Here is a 21,841-nt window from a genome sequence, read left to right as displayed (position 1 = left end):
GGAACAAAAATTAATCTTGAGCTTAACATTAAAATACTGAAAGTATTATTTAAAACTGTTATTTATTGTAAGCCTCGTCACAATAAATAGCACCTGACTGAAGTTAAAGTTATAGTAGTATAGTATAGTAGTAGTATAGTTGTGACAACACTGACACCTTGCTGTGCTTCACACGCATTACAGCAACCCGGAAGAGTCCACCGTCGTCACTGCTGACGACATCTCTCAGATTAGGAAACTACTGTTATCAAGATGGCGCTACGGCCAGGATCTGGGGGAGGCGGCAGGTATTATGGTCTTTTTTTTTATAACCATACGTGTCTAAATGTGGGATTGTTTGTCGATACGGCGCCTTGTAGTCCAGCGGCTCATGTATTTAGCGTCAAGGTCGGACTAAGCCCCGATCAGCAGGGCTGCTTTGTTGTCGAGGACCAGAGGAGAGGATCTGGCAGACAGGTGTCTAGATATGCTTCTTGCTAGCTGGTCCGTTTGGTTTGGTCTAGAGGAGGCAGAGCCGTGTATGTAGGCCAGGTTAGCTACGACCTTCCCCTTCTGCTGTTTCAATGTTTGCGTCTCTAGATCAACGTGTGCTTCAACAAGTAGCCTAGCTGTCAACTCGGACCCGATTGACAGTCACCCTCCTGCCAGTGTGTGTGTGTGTGTGTGTGTGTGTGTGTGTGTGTGTGTGTGTGTGTGTGTGTGTGTGTGTGTGTGTGTGTGTGTGTGTGTGTGTGTGTGTGTGTGTGTGTGTGTGTGTGTGTGTGTGTGTGTGTGTGTGTGTGTGTGTGTGATACTAGTAAACTACATGGAGATCAGATCAATAGTCCGTCCTACAACATGGGGGGGGGGGAGAGAGAATGGCGTTGAATCCTTCTGACCTGTAAGGCCTGGTTTTGATGAGGGTTGCTCTGACGACCTCCTGCTGTGTGGTCTCTACTCCATCCAGCCTGGGTCGGTGGTGCTCATGACGTAGGAATCAACTCTGACCTGAGGGAGTTCAGATGATTCTCCAGTCGTTCGTAGAGTTTTGTATGTTTTTGTATGTTTGGGTTATTGTAACATGGCTCTGTGTGTGTTTAACATGAGAAACACACGCAGCAATGCTCTGTTAAGTAGATGTTGTGGGTTTACTTTACGACTGGTAAATATCTATGTAGGTCGTGCTGATTGATAACATGTGGTGAAATGCAGCATTATCTACAGAGAGCAGGACAGGTCATCTTCATGATTCATTCATAAGACAAGCTCTGGCGTTGCCCAGTGGTTTAAATAATATATCTGTACTGCCTTGGTACCAAGTTCTCAACTAGCCTCATGATACTGACACTACCTGAAATACTACACCCAGAGATTGGAGATAATCCTAGTCTTGCGTCTTTGAATAATTAGGCATAGCTCATCCGTCTTCATGGTGATTCGTTTATTACAAATCCTCTATACAACTCAAGTATGTAGTTATTTTCCCATCTGGGCAGGTTGCGGTTGGATTTAGTCATCCAGATGAAACTAGTTTAGGTGGCGGGCCCTTTTATAGGCCTGTCTCTGCAAGTAAGATAGCTACCATCAAAACGTTGACTTGCCCAACCAACCCCAATGTTTTTATCCCTCCCAAATGTGGAACTGCCTTTTGAAAGTAGGAAGACAAAAGGACAATTCAATGAACTAGTGTAGGACACTGACAAATATAAAATTGAATTGATGTAAATGATATTTATGAATGGTAGAGCAGTGGGATGCCAGTAGATGGAGCAGTACTACCGTGTCTCTAAACAGCTCAACACCCTGAGTTGATAAAAAACGTCTCTAACCCTCCCTATCCCTTTACATGGAGTTGACATTGGCTAGGTTATTCAGCTCCAACGTCAGACTAGCTCTTCCTGAACTCTTTAATCCCCTGATGACCAAAATACTTTTTTTATCATGAATTCTATATGAGTATCTCTTCATTCTATTGGCCGCAGGGCAGGAACTGTACACTGAGGCCATCTTGTGATGTTTGGGTGCATGCCAAATGTTTAAGCAGCATTTCAGTGGGGGGATAATAACCTTATCAGTTAATGTTATTTATTCTTTATCAAAAAATTGCTGACAGGGTGACAAAGCAAATAAGACGTAGCGGTGCATAATTCAACCTGCCCACAGTTACTCCTCTTCACTTCTTTATTTACTGTTGTTAACATTTCCACCCAAGCCTTCGAGTTCCCCTGTGATATCTATCCTAAGGCTTATTCTTTTATTAATTATGCAATACATTGATATTATATTGTGTAGTGAAGTTATGTTCTGTGAGGTGTAAAATAAAACCCTATGAATTATAAATGAGTATAATTAGAGTATACATTAGTATATATTAGAGACTAATTCAGTTATTTGACGATGGTTATGACTAGACAAACACTACGCCTAATGGCCTGGTAGGCAGGCCCACCCCCCGATGCCACACACCCCGTTCTTAACCTTACTCAACACATCATCGCAAGATTCACGTAATATTATGCCACCAGGTGTGAGTGTGATTAGCCATTACAAGCCGTCTGAAAATCTGCCGTTTTCTGTGTTTTAGTGACATCACAAGTGGGAGTGTCCCACCTAGATGTGTGATGGATGGATGAGCAACCTTTTACTACAGTCCACTGGGTAGGGTAGACTGGTTGACTGATCTGTCCAGCACCCCTCACGACTGGTGGCATAATACCACCCCTTTTTAAGTACTGCTCTCACAGCATTAAGCCCACATCATCTTCCTCTATTCCGTGTCTTACAAAGCAAGGCCACACCCTGCCTCCACATCTGCACTCGCTGCTGATCTCTTTAATCTGCTAATCCGTGACCCGATATTCGCTTATTCTACGGTGAGTGTGCGGGTGGCGGCACCCACCCATCCACCCACCCATCCCCCCATCCACCCACCCACCCAGAGTTCTTCCCATGAAAGCCTGGTGAGCTGCAGGTCTCTCCCTCGGAGCAGCTGTGAATGGCTTACTACCCCATGTCGGGTGTCATCCTCCTTTATCCTCCTACGTTTTTGTTGTGTTGTTGAGTTGCTGCCAATCCCCCGCCGTGGTGAAGCTTGGCAGCGCAGACCTGGCCTCCGCTGACTCCGGCTGCTCTGTCTGCTTCAAGACCGGTCGCGTCTGGTTTGAGGCGCTCTCTTTCGTCGTCGGTCTTGTTTTTAATTTGCTCCTCCAGGATCTGTTAACTCATCGGGTCCTCCATAGCCACCCCTCCTACGCACTGATGTGCTGTATGTCCTACGTCCTGGCACTAAAATTGTTTGTGCTGCCACTTGGTTCTATGAACATCCTTACTGTACAGACAGCGATAGTGTTTCTCTTTCATCGAACAAATGTACCTATTGTAAGTCTCTTTGGATAAAAGCGTCTGCTAAATGCCCTAAAGGTAAGGTCAAATGGGTCCAAGTCAGTTTGTCAGGCCGTAGCCTTAAGTTTTAATAAACATTACTCTAGCTGCCCAGCAGTTCCAGGCCTGAGGTAGGCATTTTAAACAGATTGGAATCAACACTATAGCAGTTAAACACCTGTTCTGTAGCTAATGTTAATGCTGCTGCTATTGGGATCTCTTACTCACTTAGCATTTAAATTGGTAGGAGTCTTGAGGTTGCACCTAGCATGAGCATTGCACATACCAATGAGGCCATAACCAAAGCACATTTAAATGGCAGGGATGGGCGCAGCCTCCTTGAAGCACCTTTTAAACGGCTGAGGCAAAGGAGAAGCACGCTCTGTAATTGCTCTTGTTTCTATGATCGATACATGCCTTCCCAAGCATCAGTTAAACTGGGATCAATGTTGGCTTTATTTCGTGGGTCAGACTTAGTGCCTGTGGTCAATCTGGTATTATGGACTGTTCATGCTCTCTGTAGAATAAAGGCAGAAGGTAAGGTTAGTTCATATTCAGATGGTGTCTCGCTGCTCTGTTAAAAAAAAAAAGGGAAAGATTATTATGGGCAAAGAGACAAAAATGAACGGCTTTATTAAGGCGTGTTGGAAAAAAAAAGATATATGTATGTGTGTGTGTGTGTGTGTGCGTGCCAACATGGAATAATCAGGACAATGCAATCAAAGCATACTTGGCAAATATACCAAATGCAAATCTGTATTTAATCGTCCTATATCAACAAGCCTGTAGCCCATTTGTTAAATGTGACTGAAATAGTAACTTACTTTTCAATTTATCTCATGGGACACTTATTATTGATCAGGTGTTTTGTGTACGGCATCACGCATTCATCACATGTGCCATGATGTAGTTAGCGGGAGGGAGGGCCATGTGAGGGCCATGACGACTTTGAACCTTCTGTTTGAATCTCTGCTCTTTCCCTCCTCTCCTCCATTCAGCTTCATGTATCCGGTCGGAGGCGGCATGAGACCCACACAGGGTGAGTTCACAGGAAACCAGGACCCCTCCTCACTTGGTCTCTCTCCCCTCCTCACCCCGTCTCCCCCTCCTCACCTCATCTCTCTCCCCTCCTCACCTGGTCCCTCCCCCCTCCTCACCCCGTCTCTCCCCCCTCCTCACCTGGTCTCTCTCCCTTCCTCACCCTGTCTCACCCCGTCTCTCCCCCCTCCTCACCCCGTCTCTCTCCCCGTCTCTCTCCCCTCCTGACCCCGTCTCTCTCCCCTCCTCACCCCGTCTCTCCCCCCTCCTCACCCCGTCTCTCTCCCCTCCTGACCCCGTCTCTCTCCCCTCCTCACCCCGTCTCTCCCCCCTCCTCACCTCGTCTCCCCCCCCGCCTCACCCCGTCTCTCCCCCCTCCTCACCCCGTCTCTCTCCCCTCCTCACCCCGTCTCTCCCCCTTCCTCACCTCGTCTCTCCCCCCTCCTCACCCCGTCTCTCTCCCCTACTCACCTCCCCTCCCCTTCTCACCCCTCCTCACCTTATCTCTCACCCCTCCTCACCCTCTCTCCCCCCTCCTCAGCTGGTCTCTCCCCCCTCCTCACTCGGTCTCTCACCCCTCCTTACCTCCTCTCTCTCCCCTCCCCTCTCCCTGAGCCACAGCTTGCCGCTGAATAAACTCTTCAACAAAGCGCATCGTTACGAATGCGAGGCTGCACTTTATTTATGTGGAGTTGTTCAATGTTCACCTGTGGAGAAAATTCAACAAAGCTATTGAATAAATTAGGCTGCTGGTTTAGTTTAGGGCTTCGCTGTCGGTGGTTTGTTAATTTGACAATAAATCCTCCCCGTGCCACTTACAGTGATTATTTGTGCAGTACCACACAAACCCTTACTATTAGGAATGGGTCCAGGTTATGTGGCTGAGCTGGTTGATTATCTGCATCTGTCACACTATGTCCCAGTGAATGTGATTGTCATTTGTGTGTGACACCAGATACTGGACAACAAAGTGCTTTTGGATTATTGGTTATTCAGGATACCCTTAGGGCTTTCTTTGCTGTTTCTGTGATGTGTACCACAAGTGACAAAGTGTGTGTGTGTGTGTGTGTGTGTGTGTGTGTGTGTGTGTGTGTGTGTGTGTGTGTGTGTGTGTGTGTGTGTGTGTGTGTGTGTGTGTGTGTGTGTGTATACTTGTGGGTGGGTGGGTGTGTGTGTGTGTGTGTGTGTGTGTAGGCATGATGCCCATGCAGCAACAACAACAACAACAACAACAACAGCAGCAGCATCAGCAGCAGCTGCATCAACAACAGCAGCAACAACAACAGCAACAGCAACAGCAGCATCATCATCATCAGCAGCAGCAGCAGCAGCAGCAGCATCAGCAGGGCTTCCCCATGGTGCAGGTCATGCAGCCAAACATGCAGGGCATGGTGGGGATGAACTACGGGGGACAGATGCCCCCAGGCATACCCATGCAGGTATGAATTGTCACTCCTATGAATGCAGTAGGGCGGTCCCCCACTAAGAACTGTGTTAGTTATTATTAGTTATATTCAAAGTGAATGAAGATAACCTGATGAGACACCGGATATTTTGTTGTAAGGAGACTTAACTAATGTTTTAATCATGAGTAAAGCCATGCATGTGAGGGGTATTGTGAGTATTGTGCTCACAGTACAGAGGTTGTCTTTGTGCGTTCCCAGATACAGAACATAAATGTAGAAATCAGCAGTGAATGCTTGACACGTATGAAAAGAGATGCACATGTCTTGTACAAAAGGCTCCATTATAAAATGGTTTTCTCTATGAAATGTTGACAACCAGTCATGATGGCTTCTGTTCTGTCACACATTGTTATGGCGGCCGGTGACGATGTTTGCAATTCCTTACTGCGTGTGTACAACTGAAACAGTGTTCAGTGATCCTTTTAAGACTCCATCTCCCCGTTTGCCTTTCTGAGCGGAGATGTTTACCAATCACACTGAACACCAGCGAGGCATTAACGGCACGGTGCCGCCTGCATGCTCACTGTTAATAAGACTTCTGGACCACTGACTTCTCTTGGAATTGCATCGTGTTTTCCCGCTCCTGTGAGCATTTAATGGTGAAGGCGGAGCATGCACACAAATAATTTCCTTCCTGATCTTGTGTGTGTGTGTGTGTGTGTGTGTGTGTGTGTGTGTGTGTGTGTGTGTGTGTGTGTGTGTGTGTGTGTGTGTGTGTGTGTGTGTGTGTGTGTGTGTGTGTGTGTGTGTGTGTGCCTATGACACAAATAATTTCCTTCCTGATCTACTGTGTGTGTGTTTTGACCACCAGGGAGGCATGCAGATGGGGATGCAGGCCCCAGGCATGCAGTTCATGGGCCAGGCTCAGTTCATGGGCATGCGGGCCCCCGGACATCAGTACACAGCCGACATGCAGAAACAGATGGCCGAGGAGCATCAGTAAGCCTCACGCCTCTCTCTCCTCGCTGCATGCAGACTGAGGCCCCGTCCACACAGAAACAATTTTTTTGTGAAAGCGTATCTACAGCTAGATGTGTTTTTGCAATGAGTCCGTCTTTACGGAGAAACTCCTGAAACGCTGCCAAGGAAAACGGAGGGGAAAAGATTGTTTTCGCCCCCGTGTGTGTGCGTGTGTGTGTGATGGTCTATGGTGGGGGTGATTAGAAGTGGGTTTTTTGTCTATTCTGTGTTTGCTGTGTGTCCACTATAATGCTCCTGAAGGGTCTTTGTAAATAAATTCCTGAGATGAAAACAAACATGGAAGAGAAAGGAAATTAAATTTGTATTTATTGTGATGTTTTTCCCGAACAAATTTCATAGGATGGTAATTTTCTTGTATTGACAATAAAAACAACCCATGAAATTGCTTTGTGGAATTTGATAAAGACTACAATTTTAGAGTTGAGAACATTTTGGAAGAGGCTGACTTTCCTTCATGAGGCTCAAAGGGCACATTGGAGAGGCTCTTCACATTGTTATTTTAATGAAGGAATGGTTCCGGAGAACAATTTAACACCTTGCTGAAAGTACTGTCAGCACACGGCATTAGCACTGCCAGGGCTAGGGGTTTGTTCCTACTGGGGCCATCCATGCCAAGAATGTATACACTTACATAAGCCAGGAAAATACACAAGTAAGAATCAAGAATGGTCATGTTGTGTTTTCTGCATATACACTTCAGTGTGTGGGTGTGGGCGTGTTTCTCTGGGTGTGTGTGTGTGTCTGTGTGTGGCTCTGGGGGTGTGTGTGTGTCTGTGTGTGGCTCTGGGGGTGTGTGTGTGTCTGTGTGTGGCTCTGGGGGTGTGTGTGTGTCTGTGTGTGGCTCTGGGGGTGTGTGTCTGTGGCACTGGGTGTGTCTGTGTGTGTGGCTCTGTGTGTGTGTGTGTGTCTCTGGCTCTGGGTGTGTGTCTGTGTGTGGGTTTGTCTTTGGGTGTGTGTGTGTGTGTCTCTGGGTGTAGGTGTGTGTGTGGGTGGGTTTGTCTTTGGGTGTGTGTGTGTGTGTGTGGCTCTGGGTGGGTTTGTCTTTGGGTGTGTGTGTGTGTGTGTGTCTCTCTGGGTGTGTGTCTCTGGGTGTGTGTGTGTGTCTCTGTTTGTGTTTGTGTGTGTGTGTGTGTGGTGCCTCCCAGTCATGCGTCCCTCTCTCCCTGCAGGAAGCGTCTGGGGCAGCAGCAGCGCATGCTGGAGGAGGACCGCAAGAGGAGGCAGTTTGAGGAGCAGAAGCAGAAGCTCCGGCTGCTGAGCAGCGTCAAGCCAAAGGTGAGACCCCTGCCCGTCTAGAGCCCCCTGCCACCCAGCCAGAGCCTCACCCCATAGCCCACCTAGACCACCCAGCCAGACCCCGCCCTTTACTACACCCCCTTCTCAACCAGACACCACCCCCGTTAGACAGTCCTTACCCCGCCCCCTACCCCCAGCCAGACTAAAACCCCGCCCCTAAATGCCAACCCTAACCCCACCAGACCCCGCCCCTAACCCCACCAGACCCCGCCCCCATACATACAGGCTCTGCCCCCCCATCCCCCACTAGACCCAGCCACATGCCCTCCCCCGCACCACATCCCCTGTCTTATTACTGGAGCAGAAAGTGGAGGTCGTCACGGTTACGTTTGACCTCCGGTGTCTGTTGTGCGCAGGTGGGCGGGGAGAAGAGCCGGGACGACGCCCTGGAGGCCATCAAGGGCAACCTGGACGGGTTCAGCAGGGACGCCAAGATGCACCCGACTCCCTCCGCACAGACCAAGAAGCCAGGTACCTGACCACCTGACCCCCTGTAGGCCAGTTACCTGAATACCTGTAGGCCAGCCAGGTACCTGAACACCTGTAGGCCAGCCAGGTACCGGACCCCCTGTAGGCCAGGTACCTGAACACCTGTAGGCCGTTGTAGGCCAGCCAGGTACCTGAACACCTGTAGGCCAGGTACCTGAACACCTGTAGGCCGTTGTAGGCCAGCCAGGTACCTGAACACCTGTAGGCCAGGTACCTGACCACCTGTAGGCCAGGTACCTGAACACCTGTAGGCCAGGTACCTGACCACCTGTAGGCCAGGTACCTGAACACCTGTAGGCCAGGTACCTGAACACCTGTAGGCCAGGTACCTGACCACCTGTAGGCCAGGTACCTGAACACCTGTAGGCCAGGTACCTGACCACCTGTAGGCCAGGTACCTGAACACCTGTAGGCCAGGTACCTGAACACCTGTAGGCCAGGTACCTGAACACCTGTAGGCCAGGTACCTGAACACCTGTAGGCCAGGTACCTGACCACCTGTAGGCCAGGTACCTGAACACCTGTAGGCCAGGTACCTGACCACCTGTAGGCCAGGTACCTGAACACCTGTAGGCCAGGTACCTGAACACCTGTAGGCCAGGTACCTGAACACCTGTAGGCCAGGTACCTGACCACCTGTAGGCCAGGTACCTGAACACCTGTAGGCCAGGTACCTGAACACCTGTAGGCCAGGTACCTGAACACCTGTAGGCCAGCCAGGTACCTGAACACCTGTAGGCCAGCCAAGTACCTGAACACCTGTAGGCCAGCCAGGTACCTGAACACCTGTAGGCCAGCCAGGTACCTGAACACCTGTAGGCCAGCCAGGTACCTGACCCCCTGTAGGCCAGGTACCTGACCCCCTGTAGGCCAGGTACCTGACCCCCTGTAGGCCAGGTACCTGACCACCTGTAGGCCAGGTACCTGAATACCTGACCCCCAGTAGGCCAGCCAGAACACCTGTAGGCCACTGTAGGCCAGCCAGGTACCTGACCACCTGTAGGCCGTCAGGTACCTGACCACCTGTAGGCCGTCAGGTACCTGACCCCCTGTAGGCCGTCAGGTACCTGACCCCCTGTAGGCCGTCAGGTACCTGACCCCCCGTGTGGTTTGGCCTTGGTGTAGGAGAGTTTCTGGGCTGGCTGCAGCTGTAGGGGTCTGTAGGCCTAACCATCTTGCTCAAGGCTTTTACTTTTTAAATGAACAGACTGCAGGCCAGGCCGCCATGCGTCAGGAACAAGTAACACGCCTCTCTTTGTGTGCACTATATTACACGGATCATACTTCATCAATCATTGTGGTATTTCTTCTACTCTTTCTGTACTTGTGCTAATATTATTTAATAGATATTGATAAATATGTAAAAGTTGTCTTTATTTTGTTGTTGTTGTAACTTTGTAGTTTAGTCACTTGTGCACGGAAGAAAATATCAGCTCAAAACTCTGGTTATAATACTGCTATTGAGAGTCAGATCTTTGACTCCGATCCAATTATCCACTCTACAGCTGTATATTTTGTGGCCGTGCACAGAAATAGTTTCCACTTCCTTACCCTCGTGTGAACCACTGAACCCATCCTGTATTTGCAGTGTGTGTGTGTGTGCCATCATCATCCTTATTTCTCCATTTTTGCAGACTCATCGCCATCTCACTCCACTGCCCTCCCCCACTCCCTCCCCCACTCCCTCCCCCACCCCCCCGCCGCACCCGATGACGAGGATGAGTTTAGTGACTTTATTCAGGGGCCCGTAGACTCCTCCTCTTCCTCCACCTCATCTTCCTCTACTACAACAACATCCTTCCACCACAACCACCTTCCCTCCCAGAACCAGGCCCCCACCTTCCACCCCCCCTCCTCCTCCTCCCCGGCCCCCTCCCCCCTGCCTCCCGCTCAAAACTCTGCTGTCCATCTCAGCTCTCAAACTACGTTTCAAGGTAACCGTTCTACTGCTTTATCCTCCGTCTCATCCTCACTCCCATCGCCGGTGTCTTGAGCCTCCTCCTCCAGCAGGAGTAGTACTAGTAGTTAGTACTAGTAGTTGTAGACAGAGCGCTCTAGTCAGGAACCAGAGGGGCCGGCCTCTGAGCTGATGCTGCTGTGTGTTGTTAATGCGTTGGTAGTGGTGTGTTAGGAGGCTTTTTAAAGCAGGCAGCCGTTCAAGTCTTCTTACGAGTGGTTTTAAACCTGCGCTATGAGACTCCTTCTGTTATGGTCCAAATAGGATTTTTCTCGTCTTGTTCTCCACAGACCAGCTTGATTTAGAGGGAAATGCTCCCTGTGTTCCTAGAGTCCCAGCGGTCTCATATTACTTTCTAATGAAATAAGCGTGACGCAGCTGTGAAAGAACAATGTTCAGGTTGGGAATATTGAAGAGTGACTGGGACGTGATGATGCATATCCCAGTACATCCCAGTAGTCTGCTAGAGCCCTGGAGTTGAGTCAAGTCTGTGTACTGTGTTGACGGAGTAAGACGAGTCAGATTCCACCTCACGTTCTCGGTAGCTCAGTCTTTCTGTTTGTGAGTGTGTGTGTGCGCGTTTGTGCTCACTCACGTGCCCGTAATCCACCTCTTGATGTGGTGAATAAGTCCTGGTGTTGTGATGGACCCCTGGTCTTTAATATAGGACTGCCCGAAGGAGAGATCACTGTTTACATAAACGTCCACCCCCTGTCCTTCTAGGGGTTCAGTGACCTAGATGTTGAGTTGTTCACATGTTCATCATAACGCTCTGGGACGGCAACTTAACACTGCTGGACCTGCAGAACGTGCTCCCGGGCCAGACTTTACGTACTGAAATATGCTTGGCAAGAAAACATCATACATTATTCACTATCCGCCGAGAAAGTACACCAGTTCCAGGCTCAGCTCGGTAGAAGTCATAACAAACTGACAGTTATACTGAACCCAACACATATCAGTGAAGTACCTAGGACCGCAGTATAGCACCGCTATAACCATCTGTGGGTGTCTCCCGCTCCGCCCCCCCCTCCCCCCCCCCCAAGGCCCGTCCCTGGAAGAGAAGCTCTTCTCCTCCTGTGACATGAGCGCCGACAAGCGGGCGCAGGTTAGCTTCAAGGCCCAGCAGGCCCCGGCCGGGAAGGCCCCACGGGCCAGGGTCTCGGCCCGCTTCAGGCCCAGCGCCACGGCCCGCGACTGGGCCTCCGCCACCTCCGAGGACTTGAGCTCCGTCTTCACCGTACAAAGCAGCCCGCCGGAGGCCCCGGCGCCGCCGCCGTCAGTGCCCCCCGTGGCTGCGGCCGCCGCCCCCTCGCCACAGGCCAACTCCGCCCCGTGGGCAAGCAGGGACAGTGGTGAGAGAGAAGAGTCCGATGGGTCTCGCCCGCCCGCTCTCAGGCTCTGCTGCCCTATCGGTGCGTGATCGAGATTGGGAAGATATGGAGGTCTAAAGGCGCCGTGGGTCGGTACAGGAATGTATGACCAACTGATGTGTGAGAGACTCTGACAATATATATTATATATATATATTAATAATAATAATATAAGGCGTCAAAATTATTTTGTTCCAACAATCTAGTTCTAGACCAACTAAACACTTTTTTTTTAATTTACTACTGTTACTGAAGAAGTGTATCAGATTCCATATTATTACCTCATATTTGTTCAACGGATGCAGACTGCAGAATCTGAACCGACTGCCTCTGATTGGACGACTGTAAACATTGGAACCAAGCAGCGGTCATGAATAATTCATGATCTGCTTCAAATCTCATTATCATAATAAGCAATAAGGAAGCGTGAAACCAAATATTACGAGAAAGCCAGTAAATTATGAATGTGTATGGAATATATGTTAAGTAGCATAATTGAATTAACTTGAGGGGAGGTTAATGAAATTTTCACATTTTAGTTTGTGACAAACATTCTCACTGCATAAGGTATTGGAGCTCTTCACTGTTTTGGTTCATCATATGTTCATGGTGCTGACATCATGTCACCTTTAGGGCTCCACAGGGCAAACAAATCTACTTTCCTTCCAACCCTGGTGCTTTTTCCAGTCCATTTCCCCGCACTAACACAATAACAACAATATCAACGGTGACCATGCATTACTTCTCCCTGCGTCTCTCTTCACTCCGGTAAATAACTGCCTGGTGTCACATTGATCACTGACGCGTCCTCCAAGTCCTTCACTTTGTTTACGAGCGGCCATCCATCATCGCTATGGTTACTGAGTGCCATGTTGACCACCGCTAGAGGCCGACGGTGGCTCTAGCTCGCCGATTTGTGGAGCAACATGGCTGATCATGAGGTGCTCTCCATTCCCTCCTCCTCGCTCTCTCTGCGGGCTCATTTGCTTGGTCTCGGATCATCTTTTCCTCAACCTGATTTGTCCTACTTTGGTGCTTTTGTCTTTTTTGCTGCAAATCATATTACTGGTCTCTCTCTCTCTCTCTCTCTTGTTCTCGCTCTCTTTCGTTCTCTCTCTCGCTCTCTCGTGGTGACAGCCTGGGTAACTCACTGACCAAATCAAGCTGCCGTCTCGCTTTCTCCATCGCCATGGGGCGTCCCCTCCTGGAGGCTGTCCTCTGGGCCCGTCTGGTGGGGCCGGGGGGGAGAGGGGGTTTAACCGGAAGGCTGGGGCGGGGGGGCGGGGGGTTAGCTATATCGGGACCCTGAGGCCAACTGGAACCCCGGTTCTGCATGCTGCGCCGCGGGTCCCTGAGGACTCTGGTTTATGTGGTGGTTTGTTTGTGTCCTCTGCTGTTGGTTTTGTTCTTCGTCTTGGGACACGCATGTGTCTGTTAGGATTTGTAATGAGACTCGATTAACCCAGAGATTTTCAGACTCCAGGGAATAATGTGTGTTTAAAAGGTAGCTAACACCTGTGGTGCGCAGGTAGTGTGATAGATGCCCAAGACAAAGACCGTCAATATGGTTTATTCATAAAGGCTGAAGTCCTTCAAGTTGCAAAAGTGCAACCAGCCATCCTCATCTGTACTTTAAGTATTTCTCCTGTCTTATCCCTTCACCTATGTTAAGCAGGCTTTGGCTCTGAGGTGTCTAAAGCCAGTAGGCTGATGGAGTTTGAATCAGTGCTGGGATTTCATACGCCCGTTCCAGACAGCCGGTTGTAGGAAGCTATTCTAGTCGATACTACTACAAACCAGGCTTCGACTGCCAGGGAAGATGTATTGTACTATGACAGCTCATTGTGTGTGTGTGCTTGTGTATCTGTGTGTGTGTGTGTGTGTGTATGTGCTGTGACAGCTGGTGTGGGTGGATATCCACAACAAGAACACATCCAGCCGGTGGTGCCAGGCTGGCTGTACAACGACAGCCTGATCCCAGGTACACACACACCACCACGCGGTTCCCCTCCATGCCTGACGCACACACATGCCCGACACACTTTGGTTCAGTTCAAATAACACACACTTTCTCTTCTCTCCGACATTAAGTAGAGGTGGATTCTACTATGGATGAACACAGCATGTACTATGACATATTTAATCATTGGCCTTTTAATATTGACACATGTATCGCTCCTTTATAACTAGATATATAATTTCTAATTATAACTTCAAAAGTGACCTCTTACATTGAAATCCTAGATTTCCTTTGTAGAATTGCTGTCCATCAGTCACTTTGCAGCAGAGTGAAATGCGGCGCGACGTCAAACCGCAACACCCTTCCTGTCTCACTAGCCAATCAACACTTCCCAACCCCCCCCCCCCCCCCCCCCCTCACCGATCAACACTCACCGACCGACGAACCAATCAACACTTGATGCCGCCTCCCTGACTTAATGGGTGCGCGGTGCTGCGCATGTTCCCCCCCACAGAGCTGTTCAAGAAGGTGCTGGAGTTCACCATGACCCCGGCGGGGGTGGACACCAACAAGCTGTACCCCATCCTCATGTCCTCGGGTCTGCCCCGCGAGGCGCTGGGCCAGATCTGGGCCGCGGCCAACCGCACCACCCCGGGCATGCTGACCAAGGAGGAGCTGTACTCGGTGCTGGCGCTCATCGGCGTCGCCCAGGTAAACACACACACGCACGCACGTACACACACGTGCACGCACACAAGTCACACACACACGCACACACGCACTCGCACGCGCCACAGTTTCTTAGGTTTGAGCCTTTATTTCCCCCGGTAGAAGGGTTGAGATTTTGTTTGCGTGGCTGACCTGGACAACAGGGCAGGGTGGAGTATAACAACGTAACTTAAAATATTTAAAGATGCACGGAGGAACTTGAATTGTTCAAGAACAGCCAATCGTGTTCCGTCTTAGAGGAGGATGATTTAGAAGCAGGAAGTGGCGATGTGGGGAGGAGTACAGGTTAAAATGTTGATGTTAATGATGACGTGATGATGATGGGGATGAAAGCGAGAGGGGAGGTAGTGGGAGAGGGGAGGGAGGAGGGTAGTAGCCTGCAGGCAGGGACTTGATGTGCTGGGGGTGGGATGGATGGTGTCTGGTACCTCTCCAGTCTGTCGCCAGACCCCCAGGCAGGGTGATGCATCTGCTACACACTACGGATCTCCCTTGCACATGACTTTATGCATTTTTATTTATTTACATTTAAGCTTGAATATTTAAACCATATTCAAGCTTAAATGTGACTAAGAATCTTGTTTGGGTTCCAGAGTGGCCTCCCAGCGATGAACGTGGAGATCCTGAGTCAGTTCGCCTCTCCTCCGGTGCCCAACCTCCCCGCCCTGGCCATTGCCATGGCGCCCGGCATGCCCCAGCACCAGCAGCCAATGATGGCTCCGCCCCCGGGCTCCATGGCGATGCCCACCCCTGCTCCACAGGTCATGGGCATGACGTCAGCGGCCCCGGCTCAGGCCCTCCCCAACCCCGGTTTCCTGGCCAGCTTCCCACCTGTACAGGTAGCACATCAGTCCATCACCATCCCCACGGTAACCCCCATCTCTCCTCTCGCTCCTCATTGGTCACTTGAGGGCATCGATCTCCATTCTTTCCAGCAGGCGGCCAAGACGGACGACGATGACTTCCAGGACTTCCAGGAGGCCCCCAAGCCAGGAGGTGGAGACGCGTCCTTTGCTGACTTCAAGGGGGAGTCAGGCTCCAGTTTCCCAGCCACCGGCGCAACTCAGCACCAGAACAGGTAATCGGAGGCTGCCTGTTTCCTGAACCGAAAGCACTCCATGCCCCACAAACAAGAAATCCACCCAATCGCACTCCTATGTCATAACACTGAATGATACATCTTTATACACAGCAACGGTAACGACCGTCTCGCCCGGAGCAGTTACAGTGCTTAAGGGTGTCTTGGTCAAAGGTGCTTCAAACACTTTCTTTGGCCAGTCTGATCCAACCGACCACCCCTCCTGCAGGCCACCTGCTCGACCTTTGGAAGCATTTCAATCCTCCAGTGTTGTGATTGGCCGTGTTGCGGCCTCATTCTCCCCTCCCCTTCCTCCCCTCCCTGCGTACCATTGGCTGTGAGTCACCGGCTCAGGAATTCATTCCTGCGGCCAGCAGATTTGCTCACCTTTGTACGTGACGTTCTCGAGTCCGTCCGTTCCTCAGCGACGGGGGGGGGGGGGGGGGGAAATGTATCGCTGGGAGAGACTAAAGCTAGCTCTGCTGCAGCCCAGTGTCGCACATCACACGGCCCTCTGACATTCCCCGGCACCCTCAGAGTATAACACCACGGCAACTTGTTTTAGCGGCATGTCGTGAACTTGCGACTCGTGAGCTCCCTAAAGTCCAGAGATCAGCGGCTAATTAAAAAGGAGAGATGGAGAAGTCCACGCTGTGAGATGGAGGCTTAGCAGACCCAGCGTCCTGTCCTACAGGGAAAGCGCTGGGGGCTAGGGGGCCATGCTTGTTGGAAACCATGAGCATTGATGCCCTGTTGGTTAGTTAGTAAGTATGGTTTATTTGTATAGGGATGGATTACAGACATAAACACACATTATACAATAATTGTATCATAGTGCTTTTAGCTCAAGCTCATTTAAGTCCTGTCCCTAGATGGGTTTTTCTATCCACCATCATGGCACTAAATACAACAGTTGATTATATATAGAAAATAAAAGCTCAATAGACAACAGAACAAAACAGAATCCTATTGCAAATAACTGGAGAGGAATTTCAATTTCATACATGTTTACTAAAGTGTTTGTGTTGTGCTTGAGGCTGGGTGAACTTGCTGGGTGGGGGCTGCTGTTTAAAATACCCTCTCCCCAGCAGTATTCTCCTCAGTCAGGATGCTGTTCTATTTGTTTGGCTGCCTCCTCCACAGAGGTGCAGTAATTAAGAGCAGTAAAACGTCCACCTAACAGGTGTACGGCCAGGCTGTTGGCTTCTGCTGCCACATATATCATGAGGCTGTATTTTCAAGGAGCAGAAGCAATATCCTTTTTATGTACATCCTGCCCAATGCTCAGGATGATGATGCCTGATAATGAGTATTCATCAACAGCCTTCTGGTGACTTTAATTTGGGGTTGTTCCATTATGTTCTCAATAAAAGCCCATCCTATTACTGATCTGTTCTATACCTAAACAACGCTGGCCGGCCCGTACCTCTCTCTTTGTTTACAAGAAACGTACTATCGACACTCCTTAACCCCTCCCACTCATCCTAAACCCCTCCCACTCTGTCACCCCGCCAAGTTGTGTCCACTCTTAACAGCTGTTAAGAGTGGACACAACAGTTATTGAACTTTCTGTTGTTATTAAGGGACCCAAACTTACAACATTTCTATTTTAAATATCGATTCAAATAGGATTAAAAATGAAATCCCCTTGGTGGTAGTGGGCTCCCAGGGTTTCTACGCACGTCCACTTTGAACCTCACTTCAGTCGCTCACTGTCTGGGCTTAGTTAGCAATTACAAATACCTTCTACCAGCAACACACACACACACGCTGTCTGTGTACTCAGACAGGCTTAAACTGGATTATACCCGAATGAGTGCTTTTTCTCCTCTCTAGTCCTCTTTCTCCTCCCATGCTGACGCCGGTCTGAGGAACCTCCTCTTTCTCCTCCTCACCAGTGTGTTGTCTCCTCCTCAGTGCTCCTCCCATGCTGACCCCGGTATCAGGAACCTCGTCCTTATCGTCATCGGACAAGTACGCCGTCTTCAAGCAGCTCTCCGTGGAGCAGCCCGCGGAGGCTCCGCCCCCTCCCTCAGGTACCACCTGATCGCCCCGCCCCGCCCCCTTTCCTCTCTGTCCATACGCGTGGCTGGTTGAATATTAGGTTCAACCTGTTAGATGTTAAACTTGTCTGTTGAGGTAGAGCAAGATGGCTGCGATGTGGTCGTCATGCCAACATCACTTTTGAATCTTTGTTATTTTCCACTGGTGACATGTATGTTTTGTGACGTCAAAGAAAGCAAAACTTGAGGCAACCATAACAACAACATCCTGTCCCCGTTGCAATGAATGCTCTTGTTGTTGTTGTTACTATTATAATGTTTTTATCTTTTCCACAGATTCAGGTGACAAGTACAGTGTCTTCAGACAGCTGGAGCAGCCAGCCGACAAGAAAACAGCTGGTAAGGACTCACACACACACACACACTTAACACACACACACACTTTCTTAACAAACACAAGGCATTTTTACACTGCCACACAATACAAACACACACACTTTCTTAACAAACACACACACACACACACACACACACACACACACTTTCTTAACAAACACAGACACACACACACACACACACACACACACACACACACACACACTTTCTTAACAAACACAAGGCATTTTTACTCTGCCAAGCCTGTTCGGTTGCGGCTTGGCATGCCTGTGTGAAACCAAGGTGGTAAAATCCCCCGTCTTCACAGCGCCGGCTTTCTTGGTTCACTGGAGAAGGCAGGGCTACACACGGAGTCTAGACCGCTTTAGAATAATTTGCATACTACGAATGTTTTTATTTTTTTAGAAATGAAGACAGTGGCAGTAGGCTACAACTATTTACAAGTATTCTTTATTTTGCTGACCACTTGTTTTTTATCCCGACATCTTTCCCCATCTTCGTTTAATGCAACTGCATAACCTTCTCTTCCATGAGGATGAGCAGCTCGCGGGTTTCACCGTCTCTCCAGTTAGAACTACTCATGTTCGCTCATGATCGCTGCGTTGTCTCTGTTGTAGAGACAGCGCAGCAACACCTCTGCCCAAGTCCCGCCCCTGGAACCGCGGAGCCGTCAAATCGCATTTACATCAAAATGAAACCGCCAATATGTGTAGGGGTCCGGGAGGGTAAATTGAGATGCTAGCTCAAGCAGGCGATTTACCTCGGGCAGTGTAAATGCGCCGACCATGCTGGGAAAAAGGCGTGCATAAGACGGGCATATTTGGCAGTGTAAAAACGTCTACACACACAAACACACTCAAACATCTCTTAATCACTACCACCCCACCAACACAACAATATACAATCCATCATTTTCTTTGGGTTGCTTGGCTGAATCCCTGTAGCGTCTTGGCTGAGCCAGGACCTAGTGGGCTCTGAGATGGGCCCTGTGTGCAACCAATGGCTGGAGGGCAGAACAACAACACATACCAAAACATAACCACCCAAACAACAAAGCCAGCCACATATGCAGTCGTTGATTTCTCCTCGACTAGTCTCAGAATTTATATGGAGGATTACTAGCACTGCTAAAACTGCTAAAAAAACACAGTGAAAGAACGAAGAGGGTGAGACGTAGAGCTGGCCTGGGAGCGCTTGAGCGCTTGTATTGATCCAGGTGTGTGTCCTGCACCCTCTGTTCTCACTAGATGGGTGTCGCTGGGGCATGGCTCCTGCAGCAGCCGTAAGTCCTGCCGCCTGGTAACCGGGTGCTCATCTGACCTTCTCTGCTCTGTTGCCAGGCTCCATCTCCGTAATGAGCCCATTTGTTTTCCTCCTCTGCCCCCCCCCCCCCAAAGCCACAGCTGTGTACATAGATATCGATACGAGCCCCGCACCAACTCGTCCCCCACTGAGGCTCCAAACAATTCAGGCTTCTCTCCATCGCCCTCATTGGCCATAGATCCATCACGTTTGTAATGTTATGCTAATGTGATGTAAATGTAATGTTAACTGCTTCCCGGGAATATAAAAGACGTGAACAGCAATCTGAGGCAAACAGATTTGTCTAATTGGGTAATTCTTCATGCAAAAAAGAAAAAGGGGACATTGGCAGATTTTAGCATTTCAATTCGAGTTGTCCAGAATTTGGTATTTATCACAAGTGCAGTTGCACAGCAATCCTCACTATTGTTTTTTATGAAATGTAATTATCTCCATGAAAAGCGGGCGATTAGCATTATGTAGCCGCTGATACATTTACAACGTGCCCTTCTCCTGTGGAGTGAACTTGCAGTGTTCTGCTGACACACGGCCTCATTACTTCCTGTCCCTGTGTGGAGTCCACTGCATGACGGGACTCTGTCTACAGGGACCACTTGCTGTGTTGTGTGTGTTTGTGTGCATTTCCTTGGGGGGGGGGGGACAGCACAGTCCGTCCAGCATTGACTTGGCTAATCCGCCGTTGTCTTATCATGTCGGATTGTGAAAGTCAACAATCTGTTGCTAAGGCGACCGGGGTCACTGTGTGTCAACGCAACGTCGGCGGTGTTGACCTCTCCGTCTCGTTAAATGTCCCTGTTCTAACGCTTGTCTTCCCGATCGATGTGTCCGCCCGCAGGGGACGGCTTTGCCGATTTCAAGTCTGTCAGCGCTGACGACGGCTTCACAGACTTCAAAACGGCTGACAGCGTCTCACCCCTAGACCCTCCAGACCAGGCCAAGATCTTCCAGCCCCCCTTCCCCCCCTCTTTCCCCACCTCCCACTCTCTGCAGCAACTCCCCCAACCACAACCACCAGCCCCGGCCCCTCAGCTCCAGGGCCCGGGCGCCCCTCTCTCTCAGCCCAACAAGGCCCTCCACATGGCCGACCTGGACCTCTTCTCCCCCCTCGGCCCCTCGGCCCCGCCCCCCGCCTCCGAGGCCAAGCCCTGCCCCTTCCCCGCCGTGTCCCTGCCCCCCTCCCTGGGGCTCCTCGGGGCCGGGGCCAAGCCCCCCTCCGGCGGAGGGGCCGATGACTTTGGCGACTTTGCCCTGTTCGCCACCTCCTCCTCCTCCTCTGCCGCCGCCTCCTCCTCCATGCCGGCCGCCTCCTCTGACGTGGCCCCGGGCCCCGGCGCCCTCCTGGGCCGGGGGCCGGCCGCCTCTCAGGACGACTTTGCCGACTTCATGGCGTTCGGCAGCTCGGGGGCGGGGCCTAAGGGCGGGGACGGCGCCGGGGAGCAGCGAGGCGCGGATGCGGATGCGGCGGCGGCGGCGGGTGCGCAGCAGTGCCCCCCGCAGGGCCTGGACCGGTACGACGTCTTCAAACAGCTGTCGCTGGAGGGCGGCCACGCCTACGACGAAGCCAAGGACGCCTTCTGCGGGCTGCGTGGCGGCGACGGCGGCGACGGCGGCGGCGGCGGCGGCGACGACTTCGCCGACTTCCAGTCCTCCAAGTTCTGCACGGCGCTGGGCGCGGCGGAGCGGAGCCTGGGCGCCGACAAGATGGCGGCCTTCAAGCACACGAAGGAGGACTGCGCGTCGGTCAAGTCCCTGGACCTGCCGTCGCTGGGCGGCAGCAGCGGGGGGCGGGACGACTCTGAGGACGCGCTGTCGGTGCAGCTGGACATGAAGCTGTCGGACATGGGCGGAGACCTGAAGCACGTGATGTCGGACAGCTCTCTGGACCTGCCCGGCCTGGCCGCCCACCAGCCTCCCGCCGCAGGTGAGGAACTGGTGCGCTTGCTCTGGTGAAGGCCCCAACCCCCCCCCCTACCCCCCACCAACCACACCACCACCGCCGCCACTAGCACCGCCACCACTAGCACCAACCACACCCACACATCCCTTTGTTCTCACGGCTACACACACACAGACACGCACGCACGCACGCACGCACACACACACAAAGGCGTCACTACCGCTCGCCGGTCACCCTCTCTCCGTCGCACCGGCTCGATCAGAGGTCCCGTGGGCTGACGAGCGGGGGGGTCTGGTCAGGACGGTTAGTGAGGTGTTGGCCCAAACACTAGAGACGCTCACCGCTGCCGTAGCACTGTATGAAGGGTTCACCGCGTCGCTACACCGCATTAACCCTCCCCACGTTTCCACGCCCATCATCGCCACACATGCGTTCATTGGTTCATCCATTTCTCCCTGTATGCCTTCCTTTGCCACGCGCGCACCCCCCGTTTCC

At 51.0% G+C, this 21,841-nt stretch overlaps 1 protein-coding gene across 3 annotated transcripts in view; it reads left to right on the top strand.

Moving 5' to 3' along the window:
- Positions 1 to 226: 226 nt before the first annotated feature.
- Positions 227 to 21,841, top strand: part of synrg (synergin, gamma) — a 37,487-nt gene continuing 15,872 nt past the window's right edge. Inside the window, exons 1-15 of one of the 3 annotated variants that reach the window (XM_084467318.1) lie at positions 227 to 287; positions 4,359 to 4,399; positions 5,593 to 5,837; positions 6,676 to 6,803; positions 8,015 to 8,120; positions 8,498 to 8,612; positions 10,265 to 10,564; positions 11,634 to 11,942; positions 13,861 to 13,941; positions 14,435 to 14,631; positions 15,243 to 15,488; positions 15,588 to 15,727; positions 17,645 to 17,763; positions 18,067 to 18,129; positions 20,285 to 21,370. In XM_084467318.1, coding sequence (XP_084323444.1) covers positions 253 to 287; positions 4,359 to 4,399; positions 5,593 to 5,837; positions 6,676 to 6,803; positions 8,015 to 8,120; positions 8,498 to 8,612; positions 10,265 to 10,564; positions 11,634 to 11,942; positions 13,861 to 13,941; positions 14,435 to 14,631; positions 15,243 to 15,488; positions 15,588 to 15,727; positions 17,645 to 17,763; positions 18,067 to 18,129; positions 20,285 to 21,370 — 3,211 coding nt within the window. In that variant the 5' untranslated portion in view covers positions 227 to 252. Of the gene's footprint in view, positions 288 to 4,358; positions 4,400 to 5,592; positions 5,838 to 6,675; positions 6,804 to 8,014; positions 8,121 to 8,497; positions 8,613 to 10,264; positions 10,565 to 11,633; positions 11,943 to 13,860; positions 13,942 to 14,434; positions 14,632 to 15,242; positions 15,489 to 15,584; positions 15,728 to 17,644; positions 17,764 to 18,066; positions 18,130 to 20,284; positions 21,371 to 21,841 lie in introns of all 3 variants that reach the window. The other 2 variants (XM_084467317.1, XM_084467319.1) reach the window with 2 other exon arrangements.

The sequence above is a fragment of the Micromesistius poutassou genome (genome assembly GCF_964030765.1).
Source record: "Micromesistius poutassou genome assembly, chromosome: 4".
In the NCBI taxonomy this organism is placed as follows: Eukaryota; Metazoa; Chordata; class Actinopteri; order Gadiformes; family Gadidae; genus Micromesistius; species Micromesistius poutassou.
This window is presented reverse-complemented; position numbering and strand designations above follow the sequence as displayed.